The following is a 17,204-nucleotide window of genomic DNA, read 5'->3' as shown; positions in this document are numbered from 1 at the left end:
GGCTGGGAACCTGGGGAAGGTTGATCGAGCCAGGAGGAAGGTTTGCAAGGCCGCAGCCCAGGTGGTAAGGGAATTGGGCGGAGAGGTTTTTCCACACAATGACATTTCCCATTACCAAATGGCATTTTTTCGCCCTGATGGAGTGCACCTGTCCAAATGGGGAATGGACATCTGGTTGCATTCAATACGTTATACACTGCTGCAATGGCTAAATGCTTAGGAAGCTATGGCGGGAGCTGGAAGGCCAGCTCTGTGGTGGGTATGGGCATAGGAGCACATCCTTTTGGGGGAGGCCGTGCTTGCGTGCCAGACCTCCCTGGGGTGGGGGCCTCCATAATGACCTTGAGGTCGGGCGTGCTACCTAATGCGAGCCGCGGAGGTTTTGCAAGAGCTCGCTACCCCCAGCAGGAAGGGGTGTCATCTAATAGGCATACGCTCAGGTGGCACCTAGTAACTTTCTGTCTCTATTCCCCAATAGGGTTTGGGGATGGTGCCGGGTTCAGCAGGCAGGCTGCCCGGCGGCTAGGATGTGCCCCTTGTGCTCGCCCAGCTTCCATGTTGCTTCATAAGAAGGCTGAGGCCAAATTTTATTCCAACAAAAAAGTTGGATTGTATTATTGGGGCAAGGGAAGCTCCGCAAATCAGCACACAAAACAATAATTAGCTATTGCTAAGAAAATAAAATCACTACGTAGTGTTTATTTTTCAGTGATTGTTCAACTACTAGTTCATAGAAACAACTCTTAATTATCTGTACAAGTTTTATGACTCTGGGTCGCACCTACAAAAGAGCTCCTTATATACTTTAAAAAGTGCAGTAGCTACAATATTGCAGAAAACATTTAAAAAATTACAAAAACAGAACATAAAACAAACACTAATGGATGACAGTTTCAGTGAGATATGAAATTCCCACATTATTTTCTAAGGCATGTGACTTGGTATTTAGTTGCAATTTCATTACTGCATACTCCATTGCTTTGTACTGTACACTACTGTGAGATACAAACACACATAAATCCCATTGGCTGAAAATAATCAACATGGAAACTTTCCTGCTAAGGTCAACAGAAATTTGCAAATTTCAGTTTTCCTATATGCACTATGTTGCTGCTGGCAAAGTACTACACTTCGGCATCACAGCAAAGATTCATTAGTTATTGGCACCTAGATAGGTGCCTTGGAGGAAATCAGGAAGTTGGGTATGAAATGTCATTTCTTACCATTTGATCTCACAAATGGGTTTCTATGAATTTTTATATAGTTGACTAGAAGCTCAGTGTACACAGTTGCTAGAGGCACTTTGGGAGTGATGCTGTCCACACAAAGAAATGGCAGTGGACTTCAGAGGGATAGGATGACGGTCTCAGTGCCTAATGGAAATGGAACTGAGTCACCTCTCATCTGCCAGACCAACACTGCTGAAAGTTCAAACACTTCTAATAAAACGAAGTTAGTTCTTTATGAACAGAGAACATATGAGACCATACAACACCACACCATTTTTCATAAAAATGTGTTACACCAGTTTCATTGAAAATAATATTTGATGCTTTGATCATGTGCCTCCTTTCCCCTATATGTAAGATGACATAAGTCTTGATCATGTGCCTCCTTTCCCCTATATGTATGATGTCATACGTCTCTTTTCTTTACCAATACAAAGAAATCTGTTCCACTCTCTTTCCTCTGCTTCTCTTATGGGTATTTTACACTACTGTGATACCAAATAAACCAAACACATCTTGATACAGTTTAAAATAAAGCTTGAGTCCTATATAAACGTCTTCTTATATAATGATTGTGCCAGCTAGTCAATTTGCACCAGGTGACTTACAATAAAAACAGTTTAAAAAGCAGAGTTGGCCTTCAACTTATTTTATTTTCTCAATTTAAATAGTCAGAGCTGCCAACTGCTCATCAGCATTTAATATTTCATATTATTTTCTTCAGAATGTATTGCTTCAGTGGAAGAAAAAAAGTTAGTTTCCTTCCCCACACTCGGAAGACAGTGGAGTATCATGAGTGGTTCTGCTTTTAGAATGAAGCATCACAATTTTTCAAATACACACTGTCTTCTTTCTATAGCTTTTTTTTTGGTAAGGATATGGTTGAAAAATGTATGATTGCTAAGGCTCACTTGTACAGTACAGTACAGGACTTGTCATATTGCCCATTTTCAGTATAAAAGATGATTTAAAGTTTTAAATAATAAAGTTCTCGTGGTTTTAAAGACAACTTTTGATTGTGTGCTGGCAATATTTCCAATGGGGTACTCATTGATAAACAAATTATCCAGTGCTGCCTCTAGGATACCTGCACATCAGTTACTCAATATTTGCATATATCATCAATTGTAAACTGTTGTTTGGACAATACAAGTACCCCTTCTTGGATGCACTATTTATCTCCTAAACAAATACGTGACAATCACAGAATCTTACAGATGATTTATATAGTACAAAGACAACGTCAGAATGTTAAGGTATGCTTCTTTATGTTAAAAAAATGGTCCTCTGTTTTATTCCCACATTTAACACCTTCCTGCATTTTCCATTACCTTCTTTTTTTGCCCTCAAGAACTTCTGCAAGACAGAAGATGACTGTCAAGTTTTCACGGAAATATACTGATGAGGAGTAATTTTGCCTTCACACCAAGAATTTAAGAAGAGATTGTAAATTCCGAAAGGCTATTATGCATATGTCGTCATGCAGATCATCACCAGAACAATTTATGTGGCTTATTTTACTGTTCTGTGCTTTGAACAATAGGCAGTATACTAGAGCTAAGGATCTATTTCAAATACTCCAATATTTCTGGAGAATCGGGCAAAGTCCTTCATGCAACTTCATTAATTTTATAAATGTATTTCCAATCTAATCTATAATAATATTTATAATTATATTAGCTATTAATACCATTATTTTGAGAACCACTATTATTTTGGATTAAAATTAGAAGTGTACTTTGCTTTTATACACTTATTTGTTTGATCATGCAAAATAATAAGAGGAGCATCCTCCCTGTGAATGACTAGATAGTTCAACTAATATTCTCTTTCTGTCCTGCACTCTTCTTTGTTTAACCTGGTCTCAAGAACAGAATAGTCTTTTCAAGATATCAGAAATACTTTTCAGATTACTCCACAATGGGGTGCATCATTCAGTTCCAGTGTATCCTCCTGCCTTGCCTTGGGAGTATCATCTCTGAGGATGTGGGTCAATGCTGCACAACTCTTGTCTGCTCTAAAGGGCAAGGAGTAATGGATGTATGACATATATAACACAGTTATAAAATACACTGATTACTTATAATCAAAACTGGATTTTGCAAAATCTTTTTAAAAATTGTGCCTAAACTGAAATTAGATATGTTGCAGTGAACATAGATACAATGAATATATGATTCTATTAGCAGCACAGAATGCTAAGTAAAACCTTCAATGCATGTCTTTAACTTTTGTGATCTTAAATACAGAAAAATGGCTTTGACCAGAAAAAGCTTGGGTTTGAGGAAAGGAATTACTTTGGGATAGTTCTCCAAATGAACAGAATTTAGTTAAACTCCAAATGAATAATGTACTTCAGTAGTTTATACAGACTATTCCACTGTTTGTAATGCAGAAGTGATGCAGATAGATGACATTAGTGTAAAACAGACCATGCAACATTATTTTACACAAATATTAGTGCTATTCTGGAATATATGTTTCTCTAAAGTATTCTTAGAGGGCCTCAAAATCATGACCCTTCATTCCCCTTGTAAACTAAGTTTGTTAAAATCTTATCACAGCTTTAAAATCCTTTGTGAATCATATCAGATTTTACTACTGTAAAAATGAATGCATTAGGCTTCCTTTATTGTATTTTAATAGTATCGATGCAGGTGTGAGGTGTGAGGTGCTAACTACAAAGTGCCACTCTCACAGTCTTCATTCACTGCAAACAGACCTTCCCTATGTGGATTTTCCCTTATACAAGCACTCATTTTCACTATTGAAGTGTAAGCATTGTGATTAACTGTGGTATGCAACATTGGCATTTTCCTAAAAACTACTTCACTAGTGTTGATAATGATCAGTGATTTATTTAAGTTTTATAAAACATGTTTTTCCTTGTCAAAGAGCAGCTACACAGAAAAAAAATACTATCTACTATTGTCAGTATTTCAGATATAGTAAAAAAATCACAAAATACAAGATTTCTTCATAGATTTAAGTAATCCATCTGAACACAAAACAGTTTCACATCAGCAGTGTAGTAAGGCACCTGTACTTTACAATTGTTTAAACAAACAGCAAATATCTCCCTATATATATATATAGATTTTGAATCCGTGTAAACAAGGTTTACTCCTATTACTTCCTTTCATTTAGGAGAAAAATGAAACCTCTTCTTAGACCAAAATACAATCTTGGTGCTCAGCTTTTATTAAAGGGTGTTAGTTAGGCCATGTACGTGTATATTTAATGGCCCATCCATATCAGGATTCTGATGTTTTAAGAGATGTCAACATTTGAATTATGTATCGAGGACAAAAAGTTTAAGAGTAGTCACAGAAATTGAAACGGTTTTACTTAAGGAAGAAAGAGCATTATGTAAAACATTCATCCTTCCCACCCCACCCACAACAATAAATACGAAGACAATTGCTTTGACATATTTAACACAGGAAATATTCTAGCCTTGATCTTTAACATTCAATCAGTAGTTTTCATATTTTGTTCCTCTCTGCAGATCCATCTTCTCTACCTTGTCAGCTGTCCAACAACTTTTAAGAGTGTCTTATTTTCCTGTTTCAATTGCTCATTTTCATCTTCTATATCATCAAGGTCCTTTTAGAAGAAAACATAATAAACTATTAGTTTGCAGTATCAGTGTCTTATTTTTAAAGGCTTTGATTATAACACATGTATTTATTTATTTATCCCACCTTACGAGGGCTGAGGCAGCTAATCATTTAAAACGTATACGATACAATAACACCATAAAGTCACTAAAATCAATTTTTCTTCCAGACATGCATTATTCAAACAACTTTAAAAACAATTTTTAAAAGTTAAAATACATACAAAACATTTTAAAAACTGATTAGGAAGAAGAGATCATTGGGGAAATGCCAGAAGAAACAAAAAAAAGTCTTCAAACGTTGGTGGAGGATGGCAACAAAAGGAGGTAGTGAAATCTCTCTGGGGGCACACTTCTTACGGTCTGTGGCTGGACTGCCACCAATAATAAAACCTTGACTAGTTCTTGCTGGTGCCCCAGAAGCCATCCTACAGAATTGTGCCAGAGGCCCTTAAAAGCAATCTTCCTTTTTCTGCAGGGAGAAGCACTGAAAAGTGTATTTAGCTTTACTGGTACTGATGAGTGTTACAGGAATGTCAGAAAGGCACATTGCATTGAAAATGTTATTCCTGGACATTTCCTGCTCACAGCCTTCAATAGAGGTGGGGGGGCAGCAGCAGTCGGCTTGGGCTGGGAGCCTGCTGGGCTGACCCCCCCGCCCCATCGGAAGCTGCAAGCAGGCATGGCCTCTGGTGGGGGCCAGAGGCGCGCCTCCCATTGGGCAAAGTGGGCAGCTGCACAGGGCGCCACCTTGTGGTGGGCGACAAAATTGCAGGTTCATTTGTGGGGGATTTTGTATTTTCAGTGCTTTTTCAGTTGTTGGCCTGCAGGGGGCGCAGATTTTAGGCTAGCAGCACCAAAATTTCAGGAATTTTTTGGGAGACTCTCTTGATGATATGACCTGGGTTTGGTGAGGTTTGGTTTAGGGCAGGGGTAGGGAACCTGCGGCTCTCCAGATGTTCAGGAACTACAATTCCCATCAGCCCCTACCAGCATGGCCAATTGGCCATGCTGACAGAGGCTGATGGGAATTGTAGTTCCTGAACATCTGGAGAGCCGCAGGTTCCTTACCTCCCTGAGGAGAGTTCAGTTATGGACTCCCAAAGGGAATGCCCCATCCCCATTGTTTCCAATGGAAGCTAATAGGAGATGGGGGCTACACCTTTGAGAGTCCATAACTTTGGACCCCCTGAACCACACTTCACCAAACCTAGCTGGTATCATCAGTAGGGTCTCACAAATATACTCTGAAATTTTGGTGCTGCTATCTTAATAATTGCACCCCTGACAACAGGCACCCCCTAAATTTCTCCAGATTCTCTTTTAAATCCACCCCCTTCCTACCAATGCTTGTTTTCTTTCTTTCTTTTATTCTCTCAATGCCTAATAAAGGTTGTTGTTGTTGTTATTAAATCCACCCCTTCGGCATGGATTTAAAGGGAGAATCTGAGGTCCCCAGTTTTAACATTGAAAGGGATGCTGTTTCGGGGTGGGGGAGAATCCACCCCAAAATAGCATCACTTTCAATGTTGTTTAAACTGGGGACCCCAGATTCTCCTTTTAAGGTGGATTTAAAAGGAGAATCTGGGCTTCCTAGTTTAAAGACCATTGAAAATGATGCTGTTTGGGGGTAAATTCCAGCATCACTTGTTTAAACTACGGAGCCCAGATTCTCCTTTTAAATCCACCTTAAAGGGAGAATCTGGGATCCCCAGTTTAAATAACATTGAAAGTGATGCTGTTTCCCCCAATTGGGGGGACTGGACACAACACCATAAAATGTTTTCATAGCAGTAATAAAACATTTTGGAAGCATTCTGAAAATGTTTTCCAAAAATTATTTCTGCTGTGTGGCATGGCCCATTGCTGTATTCAGATTTGTGAGTTGAGGGATGTTCCATAAAGTTATGGTGACTTTGAAACGACCTGGTGGAAAAAATCATTGTTTGGTCACGGTGGGGGAGGGTGGCATCAAACTCAGGTTTTTCCCAGGGCTCCAGTTTGCCAAGGTACGCCTCTGGTGGGGGCAGTTCTTGCTAGGGTTGGCGAGAGCTTTCCCACCTCTGCTCACCCAAAGCTCCCTGGGCTGTAAAGCAGGGAAGCTCTTGCCCGCCTGGTGAGCTTTGGGGCGAAAGGAGGTGGGGAAGCTCTCGCTGAGCCTGGTGAGAGTTGCTCCCCACCCACTTCAAGCTCCCTGGGTTGCAGAAGGCCCGGAGATCATGCCCCCCATCCCAACTCAAGCCAGGCCATGGACAACACAGTGAGAGCTTTCTCACCACACCCTCCTTCAAGCTCCCTGGGCCGTAGAGCAGGGAAGCTCTTACTGGGCTCTCGGTAGCCCAGCGAGCTTGAAGGGGAGCGGGGCAGGGAAGCTCTTACTGGGCTCTCCGCAGCCCAGCTTGAGTTCTCCAGGTCTTCTGCAGCACAGAGAGCTTGGGGGTGGGAGAAGGAAGGGTGGGGTGGGTGTTTCCAACCCTCTGTGGCCCAGCTTGAGTTTCCACATTTTGTAAACTTTGAATTTAATTTGATGAATTGGGAGAGTATATGGATGGGGGGAAGTTGGGAGGTGGTTGGGAGGGTATATGGATGGGGGGAAGGAGGGATGTGGGAGCGATTTTGCACCTCACCATGTGACAAAATGGCTTGTGCCCAGGGGTCATCTGACCTCCCCCTATGTCGCCATGTCGCCCCTGCCCAACCCTGAAGATTGAGTTTAAAAACTTAAGTGTTACTTCAAGTGTTACATTATGGCCAGTGCTTGAAATACAAAAGGAGCCATTTGTGCACATGTGAGAGAACCCTGCACATAAATCTGGAGATGTCTTTGTTATAATATGAATGTAATAAACAATATAAATGTCTCAAATAATATGAACATTGTATTCACAAGGAACATAGGATAAAAGTGTACTGTCTATGGCTTTCACGGCCAGAATTATCTGGCTGTTGTCAGTTTCCTGGTTGTGTGGCCATGGTCTGGTAGTTTTAGCTCCCAACATTTTGCCTGTATCTATGCCTGGCATTTTCAGACTCATGTCACTGTGATATCCTCTGAAGATGCCAACCACAGATGTGAGTGTAATGTTAGGAGTTAAAATTACCAGACCACAGCCTCACAACCCAGAAAATCCACAACAGTCAGCATAGGATAAAAGCTTCAGAAATCAGCATCTACCATCTTCTGACATCTGGTAAAAACTTGGGAAATCAAGTTCAGAAACTATACATATTGGAAACAACAAGAAAACCAACTAGCTTTTCAATGTAATAGGTTCTGTTTTACTTTTGTCTTCTGAACTTACCAAGCATAAAATATCCAGATAGGGAACACAGATACAGCTCACAGTAGCTTTAGGTCATATGGACAAAATACTTGAAATTTACTCAAAAATATAAAAAAGACTGTGGAATGTTTATGCATTCCAGGGGGACAAGAAGTATGAGCTACTTGGACATTGTCCAACCACAACAGCTGCCTGAACTTTAAATGCTACAGCAAAACAAAAGGAAGCTATATAGGATTAGTTTCCCATTAAATTGTTTAATATTCTCTTTCAAATCATACTTCTAAGCAAAATCAAATCAAATTGAATGAGTATGGTCTTAGACCAGCAGTATAAATATAATACATAAAGATGGAAAGCACATAGCCACTACATAGAGTCAAAATATTCATCAAATTAAATTCAAAGTTTACAAAATGTGGAAACACCCGTAATACAATAAATATGATTCTTTATGATAAGACACTTGCCCTCTTGTATTGTCGAAGGCTTTCACGGCCAGAATCACTTGGGTGCTGTGTGGTTTCCGGGTTGTATGGCCATGTTCTAGCAGCATTCTCTCCTAATGCTGAGAGAATGCTGCTAGAACACGGCCATACAGCCCGGAAACCACACAGCACCCACTTGCCCTCTTGTTCATCATGAGACTTTTTAATATGCAAATGAACAGAATTTTGCCACAGGATAGGAGATATTATCCCTGAGTAAAACTATGGTCAATAAAAGATTTGTATGCAGTTCACTTACTTCTAATTAAATAATTAATGTTGATTGTTTTAAATTTGGTGCGATCTTGCAGGTTCCCAGCAACAGTTATACAGCAGGCAGCCCCATCCAGAGCCCCGGGAGCTTTCTGGTAGCATGGAGAGGCAAAGAGCACTTCCGCCACCACCGCTGGAGAGCCCTCTATTGGGTCAATGGACTTATGCCACCCCGGGATAGAAGTCAACAGATGTCAACACCCCCCACTGTGCCAATGCAGTGTTGTGGGAGTGCTGGCTAGGTGTTGGGTGCTGCAAGGTGCAGCGATGGCTCTCTGCCAATGTTTCTGCCCTTCCATCGGGCTAAGGATCCTGGTTAAGTTAATTTCCTGGTGCAGGCATGTGCTGCTTCAGCAGAATGATTTGCGTGTGCCCCCTCTCCCACACCTTTGGATGGGGCTGTTAGTGATTTCCAACTGATTAAATACAACACAGTAAGAAAAAGGCTCCATTTGTCATTGTGATTGTCTTGAAGACAACCCACACCTTAAAGCTCAATAAAGCTAACATATCATTAGCAGTGTAAAGGAAAAAAATAATTTGTATGAGTCAACTGGTTAGCTATGTTATTTTTGTTAATGGTTTATAAACACTTATGAAGATTTTGTAAAATCTTATATTTTATTTATATTTATTTATGTAAATATTTATATTTATTTATGTAAACATTATAAAATAAATTTTGTAATAATTGATTTTAATAGTCCCTCAACCCTAAACATAGGACAATTTTTAATCAGAACGATTTCCAAATAACTCACCAAAATCATTTATAATTAAAAATAAAAGACACAGCATTCACTTGTTGATTGGTTTTGAATTTTAGAGAGGACAACTTTAATAAGATCACAGTCCCTTCATCTTCCTATACTGAACACATACTTACCCTATTTAATAAATCAATTTCTTCCTTCAGTTTACTAATCAACTCTTCTTTGTCTTGTGCTATCCTTACAAGCCTTAGGTTTTCTTGTCTCTCCTTTGTAAGCTCCTGGAAAAAGACGAAGTGAAAATACAGTAAAAAGAAGAATTATATTGTAACCCTAAAAATGCCCCCAAAGTGTCCCACTGTACTACTCGGATATAAGTATACAGTGGATGGCCCATGTATACAATACAATTTGTATGTGATTATGTCATACAACCAAGTCTTTTCTACCATTATCTATATAAAACAGAACTTGCAATGGAACAAACTAATTTCCCTAAAGTCAATGTGGATCTATTTATTCGATAGATTTCCCACTTCTGGGAAATCAATGGAGCTGGCAAACCAACTGGAGACGTTGGTAACCCTCCCCCCAGCCACAACTGCCACCTGCACTTCCATAGACAGCTGCATATCCAGGAAGACCCCTAAATCTCTCACTCAATCCTTTTGGAACAAAATCACCCTGTTCAGGTGAAGGTGACCCTCTATGGACTGGACCTTAGAATCCAGCAGAAACAGCACCTTAGTCTTGCCAGGATTCAGCTTCACTAGATTCACCCCTAGCCAGTCTATGACTGACTTCAGGCAGTGCTTCAGCACCTGTATTGCCTCACCTGATGAAGATGGAATTGTAAGGAACAGCTGGATGTCATCAGCATATTGATGGCAACCCATGCCGAACTCCTGATGACCTTTCCCAGCAGCACTCATATAGATATTAATTAGTGCAGGGGACAGGACTGAGTCCTGGGGAACTCCACAGAAGAGCTCCCAGGGTTTCAAGCTTGCATCTCCCACAACTACCCTCTGGAACAGCCCACTGAGATAGGGAGAGAACAACTGTAAAGCAGGGGCTCCCACTTCCATCCCCCATAGAAGGTCCAGCAAGATACCATGGCTGAAGGTATCAAAGGCCTCCAAAAAGGTTAAGGAGAATCAACAGGGTTAAATGACCCCTGTTTCTCTCCCTGACAAGGTTATCCATCAGGACGACCAAGGCAATTTCAGTGCTCAACCCTGCAACACCCTACACTGCACCCTGCAGCACCCTGCCTGACAATCTGGACTGACATGGATCCTGAATCTGGATTGACATATGGCAGGTGAAGTTATAATTTTATTTAGATCTTTTAGATATCGTTTTAAAAATAGATTTGATTGTCCTTAGAAAACCTTTATTTCACAAGCATACTATAAATCAGTTTTAAAACCTATATTGTGATAGTTACCTTTTCAAGTTCTTCAATTTTCTTTTCCAAAGAACTGTTTGGTATGATATTCCCAGAAGAATTTGCTTCCCTGTTGTATCTGTTATATCCTGTCCTGTCTGCTGCTCGTGAGTATCTACTAGAAACATCGTCATCTGTTGTGCTGTGTAAAAATACAACTTGTTATTTATTTCGAATGTTAAAAAAATTCAAATAATTTTTTACATCTCTCATTATTTTAGTATTCTATATTTACGCTAAACTTTTTATATAAATGCTGATGAATTCATTTAGAGAGACAGACATGTGCTGTAAAATTTAAAAGTCATTTATATTGCAAAATTCATAGATTTAATGTTTTTATAACTTAAGACATACGAAAGAGATAGAGCAGCAGTACAGAGGTGTAAAATTTCCATAAGTTTTGAAGCCACAGGGGAAAAAACTATGAGGTAGGTTAGGCTGAAAGTATATGACTGGTTCAAAATAATCCAGTAAGTGTTCACAGCAAGATGGGGATTTGAATCTGGGTCTTCCAACTCTGCTCTGAAGTTCTAACCACTATACCACACTGACTTTCAGAGGGTGTCTGCGGTTGAACAGTACCAAGTAGGCAGGCCTAGTTGAGTCAAGAAAGCCAGGTGGTATCAAGTAACCCAGAAGTTGCAACCAGAACTAGGTTTGCCTACCTCCAAGTGGGTCCTGGAGCACTCCCAAAATTACAATTGAACTCCAAATGTCAGTAATATGTCCCCTTGGAGAAAATGGTTACTCTGGATGGTGGATTCTAAGGCCTCTTCCCTCCTCAAACCCTGTCCTTCTCAGATTTTGCCACAAAGTTTCTAGCAATTTCCCAACTGGAGCTGGCAACACCAGTCAGGTCTGTCCCCAATCAGTCTCCTTCAAAGGCCAAGAGAGACCCAGAAAGGGCCTTGCCCCCCCCACCCCCGCCTTTTACTCACAGAAAATGAAGCCTGAAATGCTAGGAGCAGCAGTGGCGTAGTGGCTAAGAGCAGGTGCACTCTGATCTGGAGGAACCGGGTTTGATTCCCAGCTCTGCCGCTTGAGTTGTGGAGGCTTATCTGGGGAATTCAGATTAGCCTGTGCATTCCCACACACACCAGCTGGGTGACCTTGGGCTAGTCACAGCTTCTCGGAACTCTCTCAGCCCCACCTACTTAACAGGGTGTTTGTTGTGAGGGAAGGGCAAGGAGATTGTAAGCCCCTTTGAGTCTCCTGTAGGAGAGAAAGGGGGGATATAAATCCAAACTCCTCCTCCTCCTCCTCTTCTTCTTCTTCTTCTTCTTGCTGCCTAGCAACAGCCACTGAGGGAAATCTGCTGCTTAAACATACAGGTGTTCCTTTTATCATTTTTGGAGTTTTTAAAACCCTCCCAATGTATTTTTAGATTGGTGTACTGTGTCTTGCCAATTCACAGCACCAGACTTAAAATATTCAAAGATATTAGAATATAAGATACAACTTTGAATTATTTGCTCTGTCATAGATAAGCTCTTAAATTAAATTACCTTCAGGTTTCTGTATAAGTAAATTCCATAACTGCAAATACTGTTATATGAAAACTTCTACAATGCCATCAAACATTTTATTTTTTTGAAAAAATATTTTTTCTAAACCAAGCTATATTATAAGACCCTTTCTGCCATAATTACCCAGACTAAATTCAAATGTAAATTGTGAAACTTCAGATGAGAGTGTTTTCCTGTACATATTCCAAGTCATTAAGATCTGTGCAGGTATCACCTTCGAAATGTAAGCTGACTCTTTCTGGAAGGCACATCACAAGAATGCTCTCAATGGGATCAAAACCTCAGTCTGCTCTATACATTCTATGCTTGAGACTTTTCCTGCTTGGAACCATTTTATCATGCAGGGCCAACTGAGAAGACTTAATGGCAAATGTCAACAGATGCTTCTACTAAATCTGTTCAGCTAAACCTTTTTTAGAATACAAAAATTTAAAAATTCCTTCAAACAAAGATACCAGTTAGGGTTTGTTTTTGTTAAGCAGCATAAAAAAGAATATTACAAAATAGTATCAGTTTCGTAATAGTTGATATTCTGCCAGATAAAAATGCTTCAAGTTATACCAATATTCCCCACAGAAATCTCTCTTGATCTACTTCGCATCATGCATGCATCTATAAACCTTATAAAATGTTCCCACTTGGGGTCCTTTCAAACAAGATTTTGATAATTCTATCTTTAAATAAAGAATAGCTCAACCAAAACTAGGGTTGCCAACCTTCAGGTTGGACCTGTAGATCTTCTGGAATTGCAAATCTCCAGATTATAGAAACCTGTTCCCCTGGATAAAAGCTTTGGAAGATGGACTACATGCCATTATACATAGCTGAGATTCCCTCCCCTCCCAAACCTTACACTCCACAGACACCACCCCAAAATCTCCAGGTATTTCCCAGCTTGGAGTTGGCAACCCTAACCTTACTGGTTTGACTGATTATTGTTTTATCATTCAGATACTTTGATTGCTGAGAAATAACATTGGTCTTACCCGAGAAGGGGAATTCTCCATTGAGCAATTGATGACATCTGGGTATTTGTCAGCTACCATTCAGGAAGGCAGGGGTTAAAGAAAAAACTTCCCAGGCTCCTCTCTGTGCTGTGGCTCCGCCCCTTCTCCTATTCCAGGGCTCCACAGCAGTATCCAGCTGAAAAATTCTGTAAAACTTGACATTACAACGTTCAAACTCGCACCCAATACAAGAGCAAAAAGCCGTAGTAACCAGTTAAAGGAAGTCTTGTTGGGTGCTAAGGGAACAAGGGGCTCCTGCAACAATATGTCCAACACAAAGAGGACCTCCTGGGCCGTTAACCAGAACAACAAACTGTTTATACTTATAACTATATATATAAGAAAGGAGAAAAATTTCTAATTAATCTTGGAGCAGGATAACGACCAATGGGAGGGCAGATGTCATCAATTGCTCAATGGAGAATTCCCCTTCACGGGTAAGACCAATGTTATTTCTCCATTGAGCAAGATGACATCTGGGTGAACTCCCCTAGCAGTGACAGACTCGGTTAAAGGGTGGGGTCGAAATCCTCTCCAATGACATGTTGAAGGACTCTGCGTCCATAATCTGCATCGGCAGCACTGAAGACATTCAGCCTATGGTGCCTGACAAAGGTGGATAAGGAGGACCATGTTAGGGCTCTGCAAGTTTCAGCCACAGGTACATTATTCTTAAAGGCCGCCTTAGCGGAAGCATTGCAGACAGAGTGTGCCATGATCCCTACTGGGACCGACAGCTTTTGTACCCTATAAGCCTCACTAATACATTCCCTCAAACACTTACTGATGGAAGGGGATGATAGTTTCTGACCCCTGTTATGGTTGGAAATGAATATGAACATGGAATCTGATCGCCTGAATTCCTGAGTTCTAATTAAGAAGGGGTTCTCCTCACATCTAATGTATGTCAGTACACCTCCTTGGGGTGTTTGGTATTAGGACAAAAAAAAAAAGTGGGCAGACAAATTTTCTGTTTCCTATGGAAGGTAGAATTGACCCTAGGAATAAAGGTAGGGTCAATACCACCTTGTCCTTATGAAAGACACACAATGGAGGTTCATCGAAAGGACAGCTAGCTCCGAAACCCTTTCTGCCAGAAAATGGTCTTCATATGAAGATGCTTAAGAGAAATTTCCATTATGGATTCAAATGGTTTTCTGGTCAGGGCATGTAACCCCGTATGCAGCCTCCATTTGGGGAAGTGATGATTAACTGGTCTATCTTTCAGGGCAGCACCCCTAAAGTATCTAACTATGTGTGGATGTGAAGTGGGAATGTATCCTTCCAGTCCTAGGGTATTACAGACGTAAGGGCTGCCATTCATGAGAGTATTAGCTCTAAGACCTGATTCTATACCGTCCTGCAAAAAACCTAAAACATCCCGGAGTTTAGGTTCTGTAGGTGTCACTCTCTTCCTCCAACATCACCTAACAAACACCTTCCAGGTTGAATCGTAAATTCTTTTGGTGGAAGGTTTCCTGGAAGCCAGTATGGTGTTAAGTACAGTTTTGGGATACCCCTGAGACTCTAATTGCCTCCAGGTGGTCAAGGTGAGCCGCTCTGGTTCCGGGTGGAAAATGGGTCCCTGTTGTAGGAGATCTCTGTGCGATGGGAGTCTCAGAGGTTTGGGTGCCAACACCTGTAAGATGTTGGTAAGCCAAGGTCGTCTGAGCCACCACGGGGCTACCAAGATAACATCTGCTCTCTCCTCCTTTGATCTTTCAAAGTAGTCTGGGAATCATGGGAAAAGGAGGAAAAGGCGTACAGAATTCTGTGAGGCCAGCTGGAGGACAAGGCATCCATATTCTCTGCCTCCGGGTGATGGAATCGAGACATGAATCTGGGAAGTTTTGTTCAGATTGGAGGCAAAGAGATCCAAGACTGATGTTCCCAGAGTTCGGGGTATCATTTGAAAAATCTCCTCTTTCAGTCGCCACTCCCCTGGATGGATGCTCTGTCTGCTCAACCAATCTGCCTGAACGTTCAAGTTTCCCTGAATATGTTCGGCTCTGATGGAAAGCACATGAGTCTCAGCCCACTGAAAGATTAAAAGGGCTTCCTTCTGTAAATCTGCGGACCTGGACCCCCTTGTCTGTTCAGGTAAAACTTGGCTGTCGTGTTGTCTGTCCGGATTAGAACATGGGATCCTATTAAAAGATGTTGAAAACGTCTCAGTGTCCAAATGTCCTTAACACATTCATGTCCCTTGGATTGGAATTCCCTCGAGTGTTGCTTCCCAGCCCAGTAGACTGGTGTCCGAGGACCTCTGTTTGGTGGCTGCAATCCAGAAAAACCCGTCCTAAGTTTAAATAGGTTAACCTGATCCACCATAACAGGCTGACTTTGACAGAACTCGGAATCACCACCTTTATGTGGGGTTTGTGGGCAATGAGATCCTGAAATTGGCGAAGAAACCTCTGGAGCGGTCTGGATCTGAATCTTCCCCACTGTATGGCCTCTGAGAGTGCCACCATTAGACCCATCAGGCTTGCGAGTGTAAATAGAGAACATCTGTTCTTGTGCAGGATCTGAGTTATTTTGGCCTTCAACATTCGTTGTTTTTCCGGAGGGACCAGAATTTTGCAGGAGGTGGTGTCCATGATGAAACCTAAATGTTCCAATCTCCGTGAAGGATTTAGTGAACTCTTGGTTCGGTAGACAAGAAAGCCATGACTCTACGGGACCTGGATGGTCTCCTGAGTGTGTTGTAGTGCCTGTGTATTCTGATGTCTCTTTCCCTGAGTAACATTATCAGATTAATGAGGAGTTTGGAGAAAACTCGAGGAGCGGTGCAGAGGCCAGAGGAATTTGTCTGGCTGGAGAGAGTCTGCGATGGACCTCAGGGTTTCTATTCTGAAGTGTTTCAGCCTTACGAAACAGTTGACATACTTCAAATCCAGAATCGGATGCCACTCCCCATTTTTCTCAGGTACCGTAAACAGAATGGAATAGACGCCCCGTTCTCTCTGCTCCTGTGGGACTGGCTCCACAGCCTCTATTTTTAATAGATGTGAGATGGCTTCTAATTTCCTTGATCTCTTTTCCAGAACTTTGGACAATGGAGACATCATAAATCGACTTGGGGGTAAGGAGAGGGACTCTATTACATACCCTGATGTTACTATTTCCAGGGACCAGGCATCTGCGTGCGAGGCTTGCCAAATCTGGTGGAATTTGAAGTCTGCATTGCAGTTGGCATCATGCCTTGGATTGACGATTGTCTTGTTGGTATCGGTCTTTTGCAGGAGGTGGCCTTCCCTGGTTCCAGTGAGGGCGACGAAAAATGTCTCTTTTAAACTGACTGTCGCTCTGTTGGGGGCGAAAAAAGGAGTGGGAGGATGACTTTTTTGTCAAACCCACGATGTGGTTTTGGAAGATGCTTTGGTTTCTCTTTAGGATCGACCAGGAACTCGTTAAGTTCCTCACCAATTATCTTCTGTCCATGGAGGGCACCTTCAGAAACCATGGCCTTGGACCGCCAGTCAGTCTGCCAAGCTCTCAACCAGAGTAAGTGACGTGTAGCCACTGAGGAAACCAAGGAACGGGCCGAAAAGTGACTGAATCAAGGTGGCGTCAGCTGCAAAACTAGCTGCCTAAGCATTCTGTTCACCCCTT

The 17,204-nt window shown here is 41.4% G+C and overlaps 1 protein-coding gene across 2 annotated transcripts in view; it reads right to left on the bottom strand.

Moving 5' to 3' along the window:
* Nucleotides 1-660: 660 nt before the first annotated feature.
* PAWR (pro-apoptotic WT1 regulator) overlaps nucleotides 661-17,204 on the bottom strand; it is an 87,112-nt gene continuing 70,568 nt past the window's right edge. For both annotated transcript variants that reach the window (XM_048500589.1, XM_048500588.1), the window contains exons 5-7: nucleotides 11,054-11,195; nucleotides 9,780-9,884; nucleotides 661-4,835 (exon numbers count right to left, since the gene is read on the bottom strand). In XM_048500589.1, coding sequence (XP_048356546.1) covers nucleotides 4,749-4,835; nucleotides 9,780-9,884; nucleotides 11,054-11,195 — 334 coding nt within the window. In that variant the 3' untranslated portion in view covers nucleotides 661-4,748. The remainder of the gene's footprint in view (nucleotides 4,836-9,779; nucleotides 9,885-11,053; nucleotides 11,196-17,204) is intronic.

This window comes from Sphaerodactylus townsendi, linkage group LG06, assembly GCF_021028975.2.
Source record: "Sphaerodactylus townsendi isolate TG3544 linkage group LG06, MPM_Stown_v2.3, whole genome shotgun sequence".
Classification (NCBI taxonomy): Eukaryota; Metazoa; Chordata; class Lepidosauria; order Squamata; family Sphaerodactylidae; genus Sphaerodactylus; species Sphaerodactylus townsendi.
This window is presented reverse-complemented; position numbering and strand designations above follow the sequence as displayed.